General features: G+C 47.1%; 2 protein-coding genes across 2 annotated transcripts in view; both read left to right on the top strand.

Annotated features, from left to right (window-relative positions):
- PLS3 (plastin 3) overlaps positions 1 to 19489 on the top strand; it is a 763062-nt gene that overhangs the window by 115626 nt on the left and 627947 nt on the right. The window lies entirely within an intron of this gene.
- Positions 1 to 19489, top strand: part of GPC3 (glypican 3) — a 139279-nt gene that overhangs the window by 90389 nt on the left and 29401 nt on the right. The window contains exon 6 of the mRNA XM_021548345.3: positions 6885 to 7005. Coding sequence (XP_021404020.2) covers positions 6885 to 7005 — 121 coding nt within the window. The remainder of the gene's footprint in view (positions 1 to 6884; positions 7006 to 19489) is intronic.

Genomic DNA, 19489 nt, shown 5'->3' on the forward strand with positions numbered 1-19489 from the left:
GGCTGGAGACCAGACCTGCTGGATCTTCCTCTCTCTGTGCATCCCTGTGCACCTCTGCAGCTTTCCTGGGCTCAGCTCCAGGCACTTCCCTGAGGCAGACATGGTGGGTGTGCAACAGCTTAAACCTGCCTGAGTGAGGGTTTGTGATGCCCTTCCTTTCTCTGTCTTCATCCCCAGCCTCTCACCAGACCTCCTGCTGGTGGTGTTAGGTGGTGAAATGTTGTCCTGCCTCTCTTATCCTTATCTCCATCCCAAGCAGAAAAAAAAACCAAAACAAAACGAAAAAACAAACAGAGGTTGATTCTTATCACCAAGTCCTGAATGAGTAATTAGCTCATTTAAAACCTTCAGCTTAAGTCAAGTAGGTGTTGAGATACCAAACTCACCTCAGTTTCTATGGGAGCTCAGCATTGGAATCTGAAAGGTGTTTCGAACTTTATATATAGTATCAGGGTTTTGCAGCATTTAATACTAAAAACCTATTAAATCTAGATTCTCAAAGTTTAGTAATCTGCTTACATGAGTATATTCTTTTGAAGCTGTTCTGAATAGACTGACATCAACATCTGCCCACTGCAAAACTTGTAAGCACATTAAGCCTTACTGTTAGATACTGCCATTTCCAAATTTCTCAAGACAAACGTGCACATTAATCCAAATAACCAACATAACTTTTGTTTTCTTTGTACCAATTAAAAATGAATATATTTTTAGCACCTTGCCAGATTCTCTTCTTCAAGCTAGAAGTCTCATATTTCCCTGCTGTTGCCAGCGTACTGTGGTTTGTTTTAATCATACAAATCATAAACAATGAAAGCACAATTGGAAACAAGACAGAAAAATGAGATTCTGTAATTGGAACAAAGGAAATTCCATGCCAGCAATAACCCTTTAGTTCACAAAGGGTTTGGTTATTTCTGGCAGTGCTGCAAAATATCTGATCCAATGGAATCCCCAAAGAGGGGGCTGTATAGCTTTTCAAGCCCATAAAACACATCTTTGTAGCAAGTACAAGCTATAATGAAAGGATAGTAGGCAAATTTAGTGGGTTATTGAGTGGCCGTGATAGTTTCCAGAGTATTTCAGAAAATAAGATAATGAATCTTCCTCTATCCTGGTGTTTGGTCTCAGGTTTAGCCATTTTTTCCATAATCTATTTGTCTTGAACTGAAATTAGAATAGAGGGAGACTTCAGGCTATCAACTCCCTTTTTTTTGTTATGAATATTTCAGTTTTTGCCGTTCCTTCTGAAGTCCCATCTCCCTGAGCCAGGGGATTACCTGAGACCTTGGGTTTATGACCAAGCCATCATCTGCAGCACTGTCACTGGCTGCAGAGCTTTGTGTTGGGCACTTGGGAAGAAGCAGCACTTCTTTTGGCAGGGAACTGACACAGCAGGATCTGAGGGGGCTCTCAGAGGCTTCCAGGTGTTGATATTTGGAAATCCAGCAGAAAATGGTTCTTTTTTAGTTAGGTGAGAACACTCCCCACTGAGAGTGTTGGATCCTCCTGGATGCTTTTGAAGCAGCTTGTTTGGAGCTGCTGGTGGTGTAAATTGACTGCAGCATCACAGCTCTGCAGTGACTGCAAGGACTCTGCAAGCAAGCAAACAAAGCCAGGAAGGCACCCGAGAGCCACACACCCCACCTCTCCCCTGCTTCTTGCACTGCCATGAAACAGATGCCTTCATGTGGCCATGGGATAGTGGGGACACACAGCCCATATGGAAGAGAAGAGCTGGGGTGGACCTGCACCCCACACCAGCCCACGTCTGGGATGGGGTGTGACTGACCAGATGTCTCTGGACAATCTGTCTTTAGAGAGGAAACTGTCAGGGAAAGAACTGTCACCTCTTCTTGGAGGCTTGTGGGCACATCCAGGAGTCACACCCTGACTGCAGGGCAGGATGAGTGGGTTGGAAACAGCTTTTCAAGTCTCTTGGCCCTCACTGCTGATGTGACACTGAGATTGTCTCACTGAACCAGAAATTAGCATGGTCAGAGAGTGAAATGTTGGCTTCACCACTGCACCCACCTTTAGTGATCTGTGAAAACCAGCTGGAGCTAAGAGCTGGGTTCATGTTAGGAGGTGGGGGAGTGGCAAAACTTTTCTTCCCTTTCTCCCCTTTTAGGATTCTTTTGTGTCCTGTGTGGTAAGGACTCGATGTCACCAGTCCACATGATCAGTAGTAAGTCACATTTTGAAATGCAGAGCAGCTTTGGGGGTCTGGGGGAATGTTGGTCTCTCAAACTCAGTTATTAATTCCTGTGCAGTGAAACCTCTGTGTTGTTTCTGTGCTGTGCTTGTCCCCCACCCACTCTCTCTGACAGGTATAATTCAGTGGACACAGATAGTATAGAGAGAGCCTGTGAGGGATTCTGTGCTATTTAAACTGGAGATACATTTGAATAAATAATTTGCAACTGGAAGGCAGGCATAAATTAATTGTTATTTGAATGACATACTTACTTTCCTTTTTCTAAAAGGTGTAATTCTTTATGTTTGACTTTCAGGATTACTTTCTCTAAATTACACGTCAGGCATTGCAGTAACTCACCTCAAAGCCTAGCAGGGCTGAGTAGGATGAACACACATCTTACACTCATTGCCATGTGTTTAAATAACATTTGTCATCTTGTCTTCTTTGCTCTGAAATGAAAGTTTGGAATGAGCTGCATTTGGGCTGGAAAGACCAAACATTCACAGGAGACATTTGTGGATGGTGGAGAGGAAAGGAAAGGAAAATCCCTCAATTTGACAGCATACTTGGGCATTTAGGTCTGGTGGATGAGAAGAAGCAGGAAGGGTCTGCAGTTGTACTCTCCCCACAGAAAACTTCAGATTATTGGTGTTTTCATAAGGTGGTTGTCTTTAAAGTAATTTTTAATGAGGTCTGCTTATCAGCACGTTTAACAACGTGACATTTGTGTTTGGAAAATACCACATCCCCAGCAAGAGCCCACACCCAGGGAGCCCAGGCAAGGAGATGCTGCTGACTGACGTTGAGACACGTCAAAGAGAAAAGTATTTTGGGCTTTGCTTATGAAGTGTGAGCCAGCCCATGCTCATGTTGCAACACTGATACCCCTTTGGCCCAGAGACCCCCGGGGACCAGGCTGGGGGCCTTTATCCTCTGTGCATATTTGCTGTTCCATGCTGGTATCAATCACCGTGGCAGAGGCACGTGGTGGCTTTCATGAGGTGGCACAAGTGTCCTGCAGAAGGGGCTGTTTTATTGGCATAAGCTGAAAACAGCTCGAGATGGCTCAGAGATTTCTCTTTTTCTGCACTGTCTGGAGAACATGGGAGGAAAGGGCTGCTTTGGCTTGTTTGCCTGTGAGCCCACCAACCCTTCATCTTGGGGGGATGCAGAGGAGCCTGTAAGGGTGCATCCTGGGACCCCCAGCTTGTTGGGGTCTGCAAAGGCATCTCTCTGCCATATTAAGGCCAGGCTGCTTGGCCCGGGCTGCAGGGAGGGGTGCCAGCTGCCTTTTCCAGCTTCTCTGGCATTTCAGGAATGCAGGTAGCTCACTGAAGCTGCATTTCAAAGCTTTTAACCCTTTGGTTGCCTACATCCCACTGAATGTGGCCACTCCAGGCTGGTGTTGGGGCAGAGCCTGGCACAGCTGAGGGAATCTGGTGCCCTTGTTGTACCTGAGCACACCAGGAGGTCTCAGCTTGGAGGAAGTGTCCCCCAAAGCACCCAGGTCACACAGGACCATGTCTCTGCCTGGTGGGATGTAGTGGATCCCCATGCATCTCCTTTTTTGCAATTCATACTCAAAGATGTGCAGCTTTGGGCCCATTGCCTTGCTGCAAATGACTTGTGCAATGGTGCAGATGGTTCATTTTGGGTCAGGTATGTACCCTTGTATCTGGCCAGGTGGGAAGCACCAGGAGGTGAGACTCCATTTCTCCAACATCACTGTTTTAGGGAGAAATCACTCTGCTAATGCTTTCAGGTTTGCTTCCTTCTCTAGCAGACTTTTCCCCCTGAGAAGGCTGATCTGAGGTCCTCACAACCCCAGGAGAACCTTCTGGAGAACAGTTTCAGTCTCTGGACATGGAGTAATAGAATAGTATTGCTGTAGTGCTGTGTTCCTTCCTCCTGCACTACGTTGTGTAGGCTACAGAAATCCTCTCTGGCAGCTGCTGCGTGGATTTCAGAAGGGATTTCGCCCACTCAAACCCAAGCTATTGTGTTTGTTTGTATAAAACTGTTTAGGAGAGAGATTGTGTTAATTTAGGGATGCACCAAGTGGGCTTGGTTCTGCTCTTGCTAAAACCCGTGTGAATTTCCTAATTAAATCTCTGAAACCACAGGAGACCTTTCAGCAATGTACTTCTGAGTTCCACCAGTGTTTTAAATTAAATTTACAGTGACACCGAAGATAGGAATTTCTTTGTCATCTAAAAACTCGCGCGTGCTCTGGATGCCTGTGTCCAGTCTCCAGATGTGCTTGTCAGGTCGGCAGGGTGGCATTCAGTGGCTGTGTGACAGACAAGCAGCAGGATTAATGGTTCTCCATTCCAGCAGAGCCGGGCAGGTCCGTGCTGCGGCAGCAGCCGCTTCCCACGAGATGGTGCTCGGAGCATGCAGGGCTGTGCCAGGGCCATGGGCTGGCCCCAGCCTGGCCCCTTCTCCCATCACTCAGCTTTAGCCTGCGCCCGGGTGGCTTTGCTGACCTGGGAGCGATTGTTTCTCAGGTACAGCCGCTTTTTGTGCTTCCCAGGATAAGGCAGCTGTTAAAAAAAAGGCGTTTTGCAAAATGCTGAGTCCTGACGGGAGGTCCCAGGGATGGGGTGTCGGGGTGCAGGGCTGGAGATGGGCTGGCTGGGCAGGCAGCTGCCCCCGTGGTCAGGATTTGGTGGGGCCTGGAAGAGCCAAGCTGATGAATCTGTGCTGCCTGTACCTGGAAAAGGAATTTACACAGGCATGTGTTCCTGTGCTGTAGGAACAAACACCTCCATCTCCTGTCCTTTTTCCTGTGTCCTCTTCAGTGCAGCATCCTGCAGGGTTGCCAGCCATTAATGGAGATACATATTGGGAATGCCTGGTGTTGGGGACCCAGCTGGAGGTGCTGAGAGCTCCTGTACATGGAACTCCTGCTCTGAGATAGCCTTGGAGTGGAAATCTGCCTCAGTTCTGTAATTAAACTATGTGAGTATTTCAGGTTAGGGCAGATTGCTGCTGCACCAGTAGAGATCTGGGGTTGCCTTTGCATCCCCACATGTCTGAGTAGATCTCATCCTCTAGTTTAGAGTTTAATCCAAGCGCCTGAGTATCCCCAAGCCCCTCCATGTGCCCTGATAGCTCTTGTGGCCAAATGTTCACATGCCTCTTGCTTTCTACCCTAGCAAAGCATCCTCCCTGAGCTGGCCCCACCATCCCTCCTGTCTCCCTCCCCTTCTTTAAATGCCTGCTAAAGTCTCACTTTCTCCCCAAAATCCATGTGAAATGGGCTGACTGTGATTGCCTGAGCTTGCCTGGTAGCATCAGGATGGAAGATTAGCTGGGCAGGGGAGCAGGGAGCTGACAGACAGGGAGGCAGCCCCTAGGACTGGTGCTGGGAGCTGGGTAAAAACATGATGTGTGGGAGATGAATGCAGGAAGGAAAATTCATGGTGTTTACCTGTGGCACTGGAAAAACAGATGTACAGTAAAGCAGACTGCTGCTGTTGTTATCTTACTGATCTCACTTTTGGAGGCTGTACCAGGGTTTGGTAGTGCCTGTTCTGGCTGCCAGTTCTTGGAGATGAGGACTTGTTTTGTGCTTGCAGAGCACCACAGCCCATCACTGGGGCTGTGATGAGTGGCAGCAGCCCAGAGCTCCGTGTGTCCTGTGTCACTGCTGTGGCTGCCAGCAGGCTCTGACCCAAACCTGAGTTTGAGTTGGGTTCTTGTCTTGTGCTGGAGCATCATCATCTGTTACCCAGGTCCTGAGTATGGGGATGTGTTCCTCCAAAGGCAAGTGTGCAGCAGTTCTGTCCCTCTTCCCCTCCCTTTAATCACTCTGGTAAACTTTGTCATTCCATAAATCTTGCAGCAGGTGAATGTATATTTCTTTCCTGAGTGCTGATGAAAAAGCTGAGTGCAGCTTGGCCGCCCTCCTCTGCAGAGCTGCCCTGGCAGTTTAATCTAGTCTATGGGGGCTTTGCTGACTCTCATGGTACTTGTGTAAATCAGGATACCCTGTGGTGCAGAGCCCAGCACTGTACCAAAGTCAGGGTACATTCTGTCTGAGCAGTTACTTTGATCCCTAAGGCTGGATCTCATCAAAGACTGAAATCAGGATTGTTTGACAACACCTATTTTCCATTAGCAATGTTGACAGCATTAATTATATTATGATGCTTTAATTCTTTATTACTGAAATCACACATCAGTGATAGTCATTATTTTGCAAGGGGGTTGATGTTATGCTAATCAGCTTGCAGTTAACTGGGTCATCCCACTCATTTTTTTGGCTGTGGGCACAACACTACTGCTCTTGTACTGGAGTCTCTGTGGTCTGCCAAGATTTATTTTAAACAAACATGAGCAAGCCAGAATTTCTGAGCCAGCTTTTTTAGGACTCTTGGGTGCAAGTTATGTGAAAATATTTATCTCTATTGTATACTGTTTAACATCTTCCTTGGTTACTAATGGACTGGAAAGGACTTCATTGTCCTCAAGTGATACAACTACATTATCTTGCAAAGTCAGAGCAAAAATGTTTATGGGAATCTTCTGTCCTTTCTTTGGCATTATTAACTGGCTTGTGCTCTCTGTTTTGGAAAGGGCTGGTGCGTGTCTTGGGATTTCTTACATTTGTACTGAACTTTAAAGATCTCCTCTCTATTAGCCCATCACATCATTGTCTTCTCTGTTCTCATTCCTACAGGTACAGCCCCCAGATCACAAGGAATGGAGCAAAAGCCCAGGCTGGCAACCACGAGGTGAAGGTGAAAGGTCCGGAGCCAGTGATCAGCCAGATTATTGACAAGCTGAAACACATCAACCAGGTTTGTTGCAGCTGTGCCGGCAGGGATGGCTCCGGCGTGGGCGGTTTCCGAATCAGTTCGGCCTCCCCCGCACTCTCCCTGGGCTCAGACAGACATCCTGGCTGGCTGCATCTGCAGCAGCCCTGGCAGCCCTGTGTGCAGAGCTGGTGCCACCCTGCACAGCACCAGGCCCACAGGGCACACGTGGCTGGTCCTCTTGGACGCCTGCTGCTGTGGTTCTGCGTGCTGCAGCCTCCCAGGACTCAGCCTGTGCCTGGGTCATGTGTGGATGCATGGCTGCAGTACAAGAATGCTTCTGCTGGGCATCCACACCCTTAGCAGTGGAAGTCCAGGAAAGATGGAGCTGATGGGGTGCCCTTGAGCATGGTGTGCTGGCTGAGGGTCATGTGGCACGTACCTGATGTCCCCTCTGGTTGGAGGATCTCCTTTTGGTATTGCTCATGGCTGTCAATAAGGGTCACTTTTTCCTTTGCTGTAGCTCCTTGGGAATTCTCTCCCAGTCAGTAATGAGGCAAGTACTGTTGAATGGGGAAATGGCAGAGCTGGATGAGATCCTTTCTGCTGGGGAGGAAGCTTCCTTCCCACTGCCTCAGACCTGGCATCCTTCCTGGGACAGGTGGTATCTTGTCTCTACCCATTGTGTCACGCCAGGTTAGGCCTGTGAACAAGCCCTGCTGCTGCCAGGGGATGAGGTGGCAGCTCTGCAGAGCGTTCAGCTTGGGGCCGACCCTCCCCAGCACTGCCTTAGGCCACGGGGCTGGGGTCTGGCACCCCGTGTGTCACAGAGTGTGGATGTCACAGTAACGCCTAGAGGAGGTGATTCTCCCAGCTTGCTGCTTTGCCAGGACACAGCACTGGGAGCTCACGGGGTGAATCCTCAGGTGATAACGCTGTTAACACAGCTGAGCTGCCCCATCTCTCCTCAGGGAGCTCTTCCCAGAGGGGGCCTTACCCACGGTGGCTCTGGCACGAAGCTCTGGTGGGTTCCTGGGGTTAAGCCCAGCTCTGCTTCCCAGCCGGGTGGGCTGTGAGGGCGGCTCTCTTTGGAGTTGCTGGCTTAGCAACTTTTCTGCTAACCTCTGCTTTCCTGCTCCGGGACTGCCAGGGACTGTTTTCACAGCCATTCCTGTTTAACCCCCGCGCCCTCCGAGGCAGGCATGCCTCATTAGGTGCTGTCTAAAATGGGAGCAGGATGCAGCGAGGGATTTGGGGTCCCCAGGAGCACCCCACAAAGCAGGAGCTGCCACGGGCAGCAGCCCTGCAGCCTGCTCTGCCTTCCCACACGCTCCCTGTGCCGGGCAGTGCCATCTGCCAACAGCCCATCATTATTAGAAGGGAAAAAGCGGGGGAAATAGCATAATCAGCTCCCTATTAAATGGGGTAGAGGGCAGGCTTCAACCTGCAGGTGATAATGATATTTTGCCATTCACAGTGAGAAAGTTGCACTGAACAAAACATGGTTATTATGTACTTGAAACTGCTGACATAAAGTGGTTGTGAAATGCTGGCTGCCAGACTGGGTCAAGTTAGGTCTTTGTTGAACAGCTTGGGCTTCTGAGGAGTGGAGGTCTGTGGAGTGGGAGACCCTGGGTAAACACTGCTGTGCTCAGCTCAGCTGTTTGCAGCAGCAGTGTCTCTGTCAGCTGCTGCTCAGAGAAGAATTGTGGTGAGGGGGTGAATATGGTCAGCACAGTCTCAATCACTTGTGATTGGAATGTGTTACAGGGGGCAAGTAAGCTGTTTTGGTTTGAACAGCATAAATGTAAGAGCCTGAAAAATGTCAAACCCTCTTGTAAAGCTGTGTTTGAGAAAGAGGAGGAACTGAATAAAATCAGGAGAAAATGGGAAGTGATTTGTGCAAATTAATTATGAAACTTGCCCAGAGAAGCTGTAGCTGCCCCATTCCTGGACGTGTTCATGGCCAGGCTGGATGGGGCTTGGAGGAAACTGGTCTAAGGAAGGTGTCCCTTTCCATGGCAGGGGATTGGAACTACATGATCTGTAAGATCCCTTCCCACCCAAACCAATCTGTAATTTTGTTACATGATTCTATTGTTATAGAGGGTCTGTAGTCAATGTTCAGTAGCTTATATACCGGGCAAGCAACTGTGGAGGTTACTTAAATTTGAGATTTGGGGTGCCAGAGCTTACCATCACACTTATTTTCTTGGCTGAAGGAAGTTTTGAGCTCTCTTTCACATCTGGAATGCATCTTGATTGCCAGAGAGTATAAAATGTGGAAGGAGCAGCAGCTCTGGATGAATTACAGTTGTGTCTTTCAGGTGTTGGCTTCAGATTTGGGAAGCAGTGGGAACTCCTGAGCTGGAGAGGGTTGAAAATCTCCTCATCCACCAAGCTCAAGCCAACAATGGTTTTTAAGGATTTTCAGAAATCCAGGATCTTTTGGAGAAAAGACCATCTTTGTGGTGCTCAGAGCTGTAAACTGGTTTCCCATGTGACTACCTTTAAATTATGAATCTTGTACAATGTTGTGGCTTCCTCCCAGTGTTTTGTGTTACAGCCTGGCTTTTGTGGGTGTGGGCAGACTAAGGAACCGTGCTGTTTGGTTCAATTTTCATAGAGATCCACAGCTTTTATTTTTACTTGGAGATTTTTCCTAGATATGTGTAATTTGCTGATGGCTTCACCTTTATTCCAGGATGCTCATGCTGCTGGAAGTGTCTGTTTATTCAGTGTTGTGTGTACAAATAGTGCTTGCTCTTTAGTTTGTGTCCTCTCAAACCTAATTTGGGTAAATGTACACACATTCACATGAGAAATTCTCATCAAACGTTTGCAGTTTGAAATGAGAGTGGGGTTTGTGCATTAGAATTAAACTCCTGGGGATTGAAAGAAGTAGAGAAAACCTAACCCAGAGGAAAGGGGAAGTGCCCAGACTGTATTTTTTTGCTCTGAGCACCTATCAAGCTAAAATAAATAAATGAATAAAACACAGTGCCTGAGCTGTGTGCTGTCTCAAGGCAGCCCTTTCTGGATGAGTCCCCCTCAGTGCTGCCTATTCATCACATCAGAACATTTTTGTTTCACCCAAACGTGTGATTGTGGCTGATGCTATTTTTTGTGCATTGGTGGGTGAGATGCTTTATTATTGCCATATTGGATTTTTTTTTCCCCCAGTTCTGTTAGATGTCTACCAAGTTTTGATTTGAGTTATTTTTGTTGTGTGCCCAGAGGCATGAACAGCCCATCCATAAATATTAGCATTGTTATCTCAGCTGGGAGGCTAAGGGTCACCTTCAGGAAAATGAGTTGGAATTGGTTCCTAACTTTTATTTCCCAGAGTGGATGGGGTCTGTTTCTAGCTAGAAGGGTTTCACTCATCCCTTGAGTGAAACTATATTGAAACTGAAAGGTTATTCAGTGTCAGCCCAGGGTCTTGCTCAGATTTTTTGTGGCTTGGTAACATCCCCAGGCAGAAAGCTGTGTGCAGGGTGAGCCATTTCCTCTGGTCACTCCATTTTCCTCCGGCCACGGAGACGTTGGAGTGGCTGACAGATGGGGATGAGCTTCAGGTTTTAGCAGCTATGCCTGGAGGTGGGAGGTGTGGTGACACATGTCCCATGTCCTGGGAGCCCTGCCACACTGGTGACCTCCTCTTGGTCATCCTCCTCCACGGAAGGCTCTGGAAGGAGAGAGGACCTGAGTGATGCTGGTGTAAGGATGCAGCACGGGACTGTGGTACCAAATTGGCTGATGTGACACTCCTGGTCCTCCCTCCTGTCCCTGCCTGTCCTGAAGTGACTTTTATGTCCTTTGAAGTGCCTATGGGGCTCTGACACTGTTGCAGCAGATGCCTTACTTCATTCTTAATGCCATTACCTCTTTAAGCTCGTGCCCAGTTGCAATCTCTTTTTTATGCTTAGGTAAATCCTGGTGTTTATCATAGTACTGCCTCGAGGAGGAAGAGCATAATTTTTTAAGAAAAGGAAGGAAAGAACACACCAAAAATTAATAGTAAAATCCATAAAAGGAAACTTAGCCGGGGAAGATGTGTCTTTACAAAATTGAATGGCCTGGAAACATATTGTACATTTCCAGACACTCGAGTTAAGGGCTCATTTAGAATATTTCAGATATACTGGAGTTTGACAGTTCTTTGGTTTCCACATCAAACAATCTGTAATTTATTGCCCCATATAGGGACTGTGTTTTTATCATATTGCATATTTTCTAGCCAGAAATCTAACTACCATATAAGCTCTTGAAAAAATAAACCCTTTGGGGATGGGAATCCAGGCAACATGCTTTCACAGACCCTGAGAAACTCCCTTTGATTTATTTCCTTGCAAATAAGGGGAAGACACAATTTCTTGGAGTATTACAGCTGTTCCCCCAAGCAGGGTCTTGCTGCCTTTCTTCATGTGCTTGGTGTAAAGACCCAGTCCTGCAGTGAGCCCCATGTGAAGGAGCCTCACGTTGCTCCTGGAGGGGTTTGCAGGAGGATGAGAACAAAATTTAGAAGTTTTACGAGGCAGTAAACCACACAGCTATACTTGGAAAGGAAAAAAAAAAAAAGGCAGGAGGCCCAGAGGTGTGAATGACCGAAGACAAAATAGACCTGAAGTTCACAAAAAAACCCATGTCCTGGCATTTCCAGAGCAGTGTTTGAAGCTGGTTTGATCAACCAATATGTCCCATATTTGTTTGTAGGTTTAATGGGCTGTTTCCCGGCGGCCTGGCTGCTGGGAGAGGGCATGGTGGAGGTCACCCAGAAGTTAATTTGGAAAGAGGCCAAAAGGCCACAACTTGATTGAATCAAATGTAAACAAAATAGGCCTGGGAACGGTGTGATGCCCTTGTGCCTGAGTCCCCTGCAACCTCTTGGCTCTAAATACAGAGTGGTGGAGCACCAGGGACCAGTGAGGAGGGTCTGACCCCACCATGGGGAGAGCAGCTCAGGGTGGCACAGGGACCTAGACCCTGCTCAGGGCACACAGGGAAATACAAAGTTTATTATGGGAGAGCCTGGGGAGCTGGGCACTTTGCAGGAATATATCTCCCCTTCAGAAAAATCCATTACTTTTGATGGATTTGGTGAAAGTTTCCCTCTGCCTGCTAGACTCTCTGAGGTTTATTATTCCTACTGTATTTTAATTCCCCAATCAGATGAAGCTGCATAATAATTAGAAAAATGTGCAAACTGCCAGATTGTTAAATAATGCAAGGCACAACACTAATCACTTGAAAATACAATATTTAAATTGCACCAAAGCAAGTCACTTTTGACTCATTTTCCACCTTCAATAAGTCAGCAGTACAGTGTCTGAAGTGCTGTATATATGCAATATAATCTATCAAGTCCTCAAAAGAAATGTTAATAAATACAATAATTACTTGGACACGCCTTTTGTTCATCATTATTAAACAGTTTGTAACAATTAAAATATTAAAACCACATGTTGTTGAAAAGCAAGCAGACATTGCAATTATTTCTTACTAAGGCTATTAAATAAAATGACAGAAGATTTTTATTTTAATAAAAAAATGCATTTTAGAATGGATCAGTTAATTCTTCTTAGTACACAAAATAATATATAGCTCCACTGAGTCTAGACCTGGTATTTAAGTTCTGATTCCATTGTCCTTTTAGCTGTGCCTTGGCTCCCATTAATGCTGGGTAAATGCTCTCCCACTCTGTATGCAAGTGGTACTGACAGGATTTTGCCAGGGCAGTTAAATCAGCGGAAATGTGACCCTCAGTAATGAGAATGTAATTAAATCTGAGGGTATCTGACTGTCAGCTGACTTTTCAAACCCAAATCCCTTCTTTCCCTCTTCAGCAACACCTGCCTGGACCCTATGGCAAACCTCCAGGTGTATTGGGATTGTCGAGGGAGTGCTGTACCCACACTGAATATTTTTAAACTACCAGAGATTGTTTGTGCCTGGTGTTTCATGCCTGTTTTCAAACAGAAGTGTATCCTGGAGTGGCCTTATTTATATTAAGGGTTTCAACTTTGTGGCTTCAGCTCCAGCAGGAGACAGGTGCTTCAGGTGTGTCCTGGAGGGACCATCCTCCAACAATACTGTGGAAATCAGCTGTGGAAAAAAAAACCAGACCAACACCTTTAAAGGAGATTAATTTGCTTTTGTGTCCTGAACATGCAGCTGATGCCCAGTGGTGCCTTAAAACAAACACCAGATATCCTGTACCAGAGTTGAAGTTTATCCTGTTGTGGAGGAAACAAACTTGAAGAAATCCTTGTAGAGCAAAACCTGGTGCAAGTGGAGCTATTGTTAGCAGATTAACAGTTAATTACAGTTATTCTGGGCCTGGTTAATTGTATCAGGTGTCACCTTGTGCTGTGACTTGGGCTGTAATTTAATCAGTGGATGTCTGAGGTAGGTGTCCTCCCTGATGGGCCCAGTTACAAAGGACACAGCTCTCTGGTGTTAATGGGATGTTAGGTAGTTTTCTCATGTTTTTCTCCAAAATTTGACTTAACGTCAAGGTTTTTAAAATGTGGTCCAGTCTGAGAGGGGACTGGGATTCAAAGAGTTAATCTTCATTTTTCGGAAGGTAACCTCTGGTCTTCTTGGTCGCAGAAGAAATCCAATGGCTTTTGTTCCCAAGAAAAAGCCTTGATAACAGTGTTACTTTTGATTCCAGTCTGAAGTGGTGTAAGACTGCTCAGTGATGATGTTCTCTGGGCAGGAGGAAAAGGCAGCACTGTCAGACCTGCTGTGGGCACAGAGGGCCAGCTCTGACAGGAATCTCCTTCTCCAGCCCAGGGCTGTGCTGTACAGGCAGGGTGGCACAAATGCCTGTGAGATTCCCACTCCACCCTGAGCTGCTTCGTGTGCTGGGCAGGTTGGAGCTGGGAATTTCCCCAGTGCAGTTCTGCCATTTCACCCAAGCCCTGTGTCTGCAGGGGGACAAGGCACACTTGTGGCAGTGAGACCATTCCCAGCCAGTGAGACCCTTTTGACCTGACTACATTGGGGCAGGTGTGAATACCCCACACGGCTCAGGAAGACTCTTGGCTAATGCTCTTGCTCACTAAACTCCTTAGCTTGGTTTTGGCCTGTAACTGGCTGCAGAGGCTGGGTTGTATTTTCATGCTCACGCTGCCAAAGTCCATGATGAGAAATGGCCCTTGCAGCACTTCGAACTGTGAGCAAGGAGAGAAGTTTGGGTTGCAGCAAGATTTGTTGTTGCCTGTGGCCTCTCTTGGCTGTACTGGCAGGAGTGATATTTAAGAGAAGGAAATGTGCTTGGCTGAGGACATGTGTAAGAAGATGCTGCTGATGCAGCAGGGTCAGCAAGGAAGCGGGAGGCAGCTGGCAGCAGGTGGGTGTTAGAGCCATCAACAAATACCCTGATGGGCAGGAAGTTACCTTTTATTTTTGGCAGGACCCCTTGAATGCCTCCTGCCTATGGGTGGGAAAGGAGTTTGCTGACCTTTTCCTGCAGCACATAATCTAAAAGCTGAGGGTGAGACTCACATAGGTGCATTTTAGGGCTTCCTTTGTGAGTGTTGTGTCGCACTGAGGGAGGATATAAAGTCACCAGCTTTGAACTTAATTTAAGCTCTGAGTTGCTTCAGCTGTTCAGATGGTGTCTGTAGATCTGCGTGTGGGAGAGCCACACCAGGCAGGGCTCCTCCTGCCTGCAGCTCCAGAGCCCTGAGCCTTGCTGTTGGGTGCATTCAGCATCAGTGATGGGTTGCACCCCAGTGTGTCAGCAGTGCCCATGCTGGAGCCTGGATGGTTGTTTCCTTATCCTGTTGGTAGACCTATCCTAGGTGCCATTTCTGACACTGGAAAAGTTGAGTCCTTGGAGGTTTTTTGCTTTTGCAAGCAGCATCCGTGCTCTGAACACAGAGGAGAGCTGAGACCTTGCCTGGGAGCCAGTTCAGCCATCAGCTGTTAATTAGAGACCAGCTGCTTGATCCTGCCTAGCTAACAGGTTTGGGGGTGTTTGCAAAGGAGTCCTCCTCCCCCTGCCTGATTTAAGTCTCTGCTGAAATCAACAGCTTGATAATTAACCCCACGTTGGGGTTGTCTTGTCTGAGGGGAGATAACTGGCTTTTAAAGCAGCTGTTCAGTTCCCTGTGAAGCTCTGTGGACCAGGGGACATCTATCAGAACTGCTTGTAGTTGCTTTTTGGACTTCCAAAACCTTGAAGGGAGTGAATACAAAAGTGAAGCTTGGAAAGAGAAGCCCCCAGGAGGGCAGGATGCAGTCAGAGTGACTGAAGCTGGTATTCCAGCAGAAACCTCCATGCAACACAACACTGTGCACAAAAATACACGATTTCAGGAGCGCCTCTCCACTGGGAGCTTTTAGAGGAAAAGAAAAGCAGCTGGGACAGGGATTTGTGTTGCAGAAGGAGAAGAGGAATAAAAAAATCCTTCTGGCCCAGCTCTCAGCTTGCTGTTTCCTACCTGGTGCCAAGGGTGGGATGTTTGTCTCGCAGGCACAGCCGGAGAGCCGCCGCGTGTGCCGCAGCCGAGCCAAGAGGAAACTCCCAGCTGCTCCAACAGGCTGGGCTGGGCAGGAGGAGGCTGTGGGAGCCCCTGGCTGCTGCACCCCCTGCCTGGGTCACCTGTACAGAACCTGATCACCTGATCCCTTCTGAACCATGGGACTGTTACAGCAAATGGTTGGAGGTGGTGTGAGACCTGCACATCCTTCTAGGTGCTCTGGCATCCAGGGCACTTTCCATCCAGGACATCCCTGCTCAGATGTCTGAAGGATGTGCAATGAGGTGGTTGATGGCTCCACCTCTGCCTATTTTGTCTTGTGTCTTGTGCTTCTGTTTTGCTTGTTGTCTCATGTTTCATGGTGAGGTGCACTTTGGGTTTTCCTGAGTGGTGTTTGGATAGAAGAGCAGGGTTCTGCTCCAACAAAACTAAACAAAATATGGAAAATATGGATAATAGCAGTGATGGGTCCTGGCCCATGTAGGCTCCCACACCCCTCCTTCACTCAGCTGCCAATGCCCTGAGGGGTGGCTGCTTGAGAGGTGGAGAAATTGCTCATTTCTAGTGATGCAGAGCGAGTGGAAAGGAGAGGGGAAGGCAGCTGGAGCTACTGGTAGGAGACTGAGACACTTTATGGGGAGAAGGAGCAGGGATATGATGGCAGAAGAAGAACAGTGTGGAAAGGGGACAAGATACACAGCCCTTGCAGGTAATAAGAAAGGGAGCATCTTTGCAAAACCTTTTCCACCACCTTGACAGGTGTGGGTAGTTCATGTGCCTGATCAGCCTAGGCAAAGTGAAGAAGAGCTGGAAGGGGGTGTTTGCAGTAAATAGCTGCATTCTTATGGTGCTTCTAGGGAAGTGGTAGCTCATGGAAGCCTTTCTGATCCTAAGAGGAATTGGTCCAGGCAGACTCCACCAAAGTGCTCAAGGCATCATCTATTGCCTAGTCCAACCATGTGTTTGATGATTGGCCTAATTACTGGGTTTTTGAGTTTGGGGAATGTCTATGTTTGATGGGAGCAAATGTAGGAAGGGATACTGAAGGGCCAGTGATAGTTAATGCTTGGAAAGGCAAAACAGGAGAAAGGGCTATAGTAGCCCAAAGAGGAAAGCAGCATTTCTCCAGCATTGGTATTCATGTAGGGCTTAGGGGATGAGTCAGAAGCAGACAGGGACTGCCCAGGACCCCATCAAGCTGGGCTGGATCCGTCTGCCTTGCTCAGCACCCACACTGTCCTGTTCCTTCCTACAGCTGCACAAAAACAAGCCGTAAATAGCTGGGGTGGAAGGGGAAGGAACTGGATATAAGGTGAATGAGCTGATCGTAAAGCCTGAGTAATCTCTTTTTCACATGTGCCCCGTGATGAATGAGCATTTGTTCAGGCCAGGGAAGTGACACCTCCCCTGCCTGGGGGACTGCAGACAGGAGCTGGTCCCTGTGCCTGCCATGGTGCCAGCTGGGGCTTAACCTCCACAGGAGCATCCAGTCCTGGGCATCAGCCTGCCCTCACCAAACCAGAGCAATCCATAGTGCCTTGGAAGCCCCTTCTGCTTCCAAAAGAGATTTGTCCAGTGCAGACTCGTGTTAATTACTGCCAGCAGTTAGGAGTCTTTATCTGTCTTCCTTTACCCATAGTTATGTTGCCAGTTTGGATAGCTAATCTGAAACTAAGCTGATGATCCATAAAGTAGGGCCACCCTTTGGTCAATAATTCACTGCTGTCACCAGCTTCTTTGTGATGTCAGGAGAGTGACCAGGAAAAGTGATTTACTGGCAGCCAAGAGCATCTCCTCTGGAGCCTGTGAAGACAGCAAAGTGGGTCCTGCTGTGCTGGTAAACCCCAAGTGATGCATGGTAGGAATTTTTCCTGTTCCAGGTATTTTGAATGATAGAATTAAAGACTAGAACATGTTTATGGCTAAGGAGCCACAATATAAACTCAGAGCTATGGTTCACAACTTTAGTCAGCCACCACCATGGAGTGGTGCGGAGCCACAAAGCAGGAGTGACTCAAGATCAGTGTGTGGGGAGGGAATTCCAGGGCCGTGCTTGCTCATGCTCAGAGCAGGCAGGAGGTGCTGTCTGAGGCTTGTTCTGCTGTGTTCAGCTCCAGTAGCACAAACCCTGTGATGTCTCAAAAGAGGCAACACAGGGAAATGCAGGATTGGCCTTTAGAGCAGCTGAGAAAATGGCCATGTCCAACTCATCATTTTTCCAAGCACTGAAAATTACTTTTCCATCTCCAAAGTCTGCTTTCACTTCATTAACTTTTGATTAGTGATCATTCTTTGTTCTGCTGAGCTTGAAGTAGGAGTTGAATGAGGAACAGGTTTCTTCCCTGCCATGTCTGTGCTGCCAAGGTGCAGCCAACTGGAAGGATCGTAAGGAAACCACAATTCAGATGTTCTCCTCCCAAAATGAGTTCTTCTGTCCATGGGCCAGCACTGTGATCAGAAGAGCAGTAGTGTGCTGCTGGTGTGCACACACTCATGTGTTTGCTCTTGCTAGACAGAATTACGGATCCTGGTATTTACAGATATTGTTTAAGTTTTAAATATCCTTATTTTCAAATAGAGTTTGGTGCTTGGAGCCAAGGAACACTGAGTTTTTCTGTAGTATGTGTTGCATTTTGCTGCTGCCCAGGAGGGGGAAGGCTCTCTGGAGCTTGGAAAGAAGCAATGAAAACAATGATGCTGTTGATGTTGCACTGGGTTTGTGCTGGTGCACACTCCAGTGCCACCAAGGCGCCTCTCAACAGAGTGGATAAACCTAAGGGAACTGGGTAATAGAAATGTGGTGTGGAGGGCACCAGCAATCTCATGAGGGTTGGTTAAATAATAAAGTATTTTCCAATAAAAGATAATTTTTTCCATGCTATTTCAAGGGCTAATAAGCAGAGGAAGTGGAGAGAATAGATTCTGCTGTTGCATGCTTGTGTATGATCAGGCCACCAAATTCAAAACACATGAGTTTTGAAAAAGTCCACAACTTCAGCCTTATAAAATGGGTTCTTTTCCCTGATTCTTGCCTGTGATCAGATAATGACCTTCGTAAGCAAAACAACCCCAGCTGTATTTCATAATGGGAATATACTTCTGTACATTGTAATGAGCTGTTAACAGGGAACAGTATCGTGTGAAAATCTGCACGTTTCCCATGATGCTGCCCTGATTCAAAAGCCACACATAAGTTATTTGGTATTGCAGATTTCAAGGTCAGGATTGGCCACATAAGATCTAGTTTTTCACCTCCAAAAACCAATGTTTTTAGCAGGCTGGAATTTAAAATAGAAAAGGCTGATCCATTGGGAATCTCAGGAGTTGTGAGAAGTACCTTGGCACCTGTGTCAGGTACTTGAAAGTGTATGGTTGGAGTGGGTGACAGGAGTGATGAAAGGGAAAATAACACCTTTGCTCCTCCAAAACTCCTCCTTACGAGGCTCCTGAAGGAAGGCATCCTGAGCTTTGCAAGCAGTTGTGAGCTGGTGAAATTTGCTGAGTTTTGGGAGGTTTCTAGCAGAGCCAAGAGCTTTTTTCACTGCTAGGATGAGTTCCCAGGGTTCCCTTCCTGATGCCAGGCAGCACATGGACACATGGCTGGGGCTCCAGAGTCATTTGTGCACTGAGCCACTTTTTCTGCTGGATGTGAATACTTGATTATTAAGCATATATTACAATTCTGATTATTATTTTAGCTGTAAGTTTAGTCTCCATCCTCTCCAGCTTTTTAGGTTTGATCGTATTCCAGAGGCTTACTAGAAACATGCAAAGAATTTCAGTGAAACTCTCTGGAACACTTGTTAAATTCTTTCAGTCATGCAAGCTAAATTAAATGACAGCTCTGTCCACCAAAAGATTACAAATATCAATCAGACTTCTCCCCTAAACTCATGAAGGAATTAAATGTTTTTCTAAAAGTCTTCTATTCCCCTTAATAATCTCTTTGGCTGTTCTCTTTACTTTACATGTTTTTGAAGTGTGTTGAAAGGGATGATTTTTGCCCTAAAGGAGCACAGTGCTTGTAGCTTGCTGAC

The sequence above is a fragment of the Lonchura striata genome, chromosome 14 (genome assembly GCF_046129695.1).
Source record: "Lonchura striata isolate bLonStr1 chromosome 14, bLonStr1.mat, whole genome shotgun sequence".
In the NCBI taxonomy this organism is placed as follows: domain Eukaryota; kingdom Metazoa; phylum Chordata; class Aves; order Passeriformes; family Estrildidae; genus Lonchura; species Lonchura striata.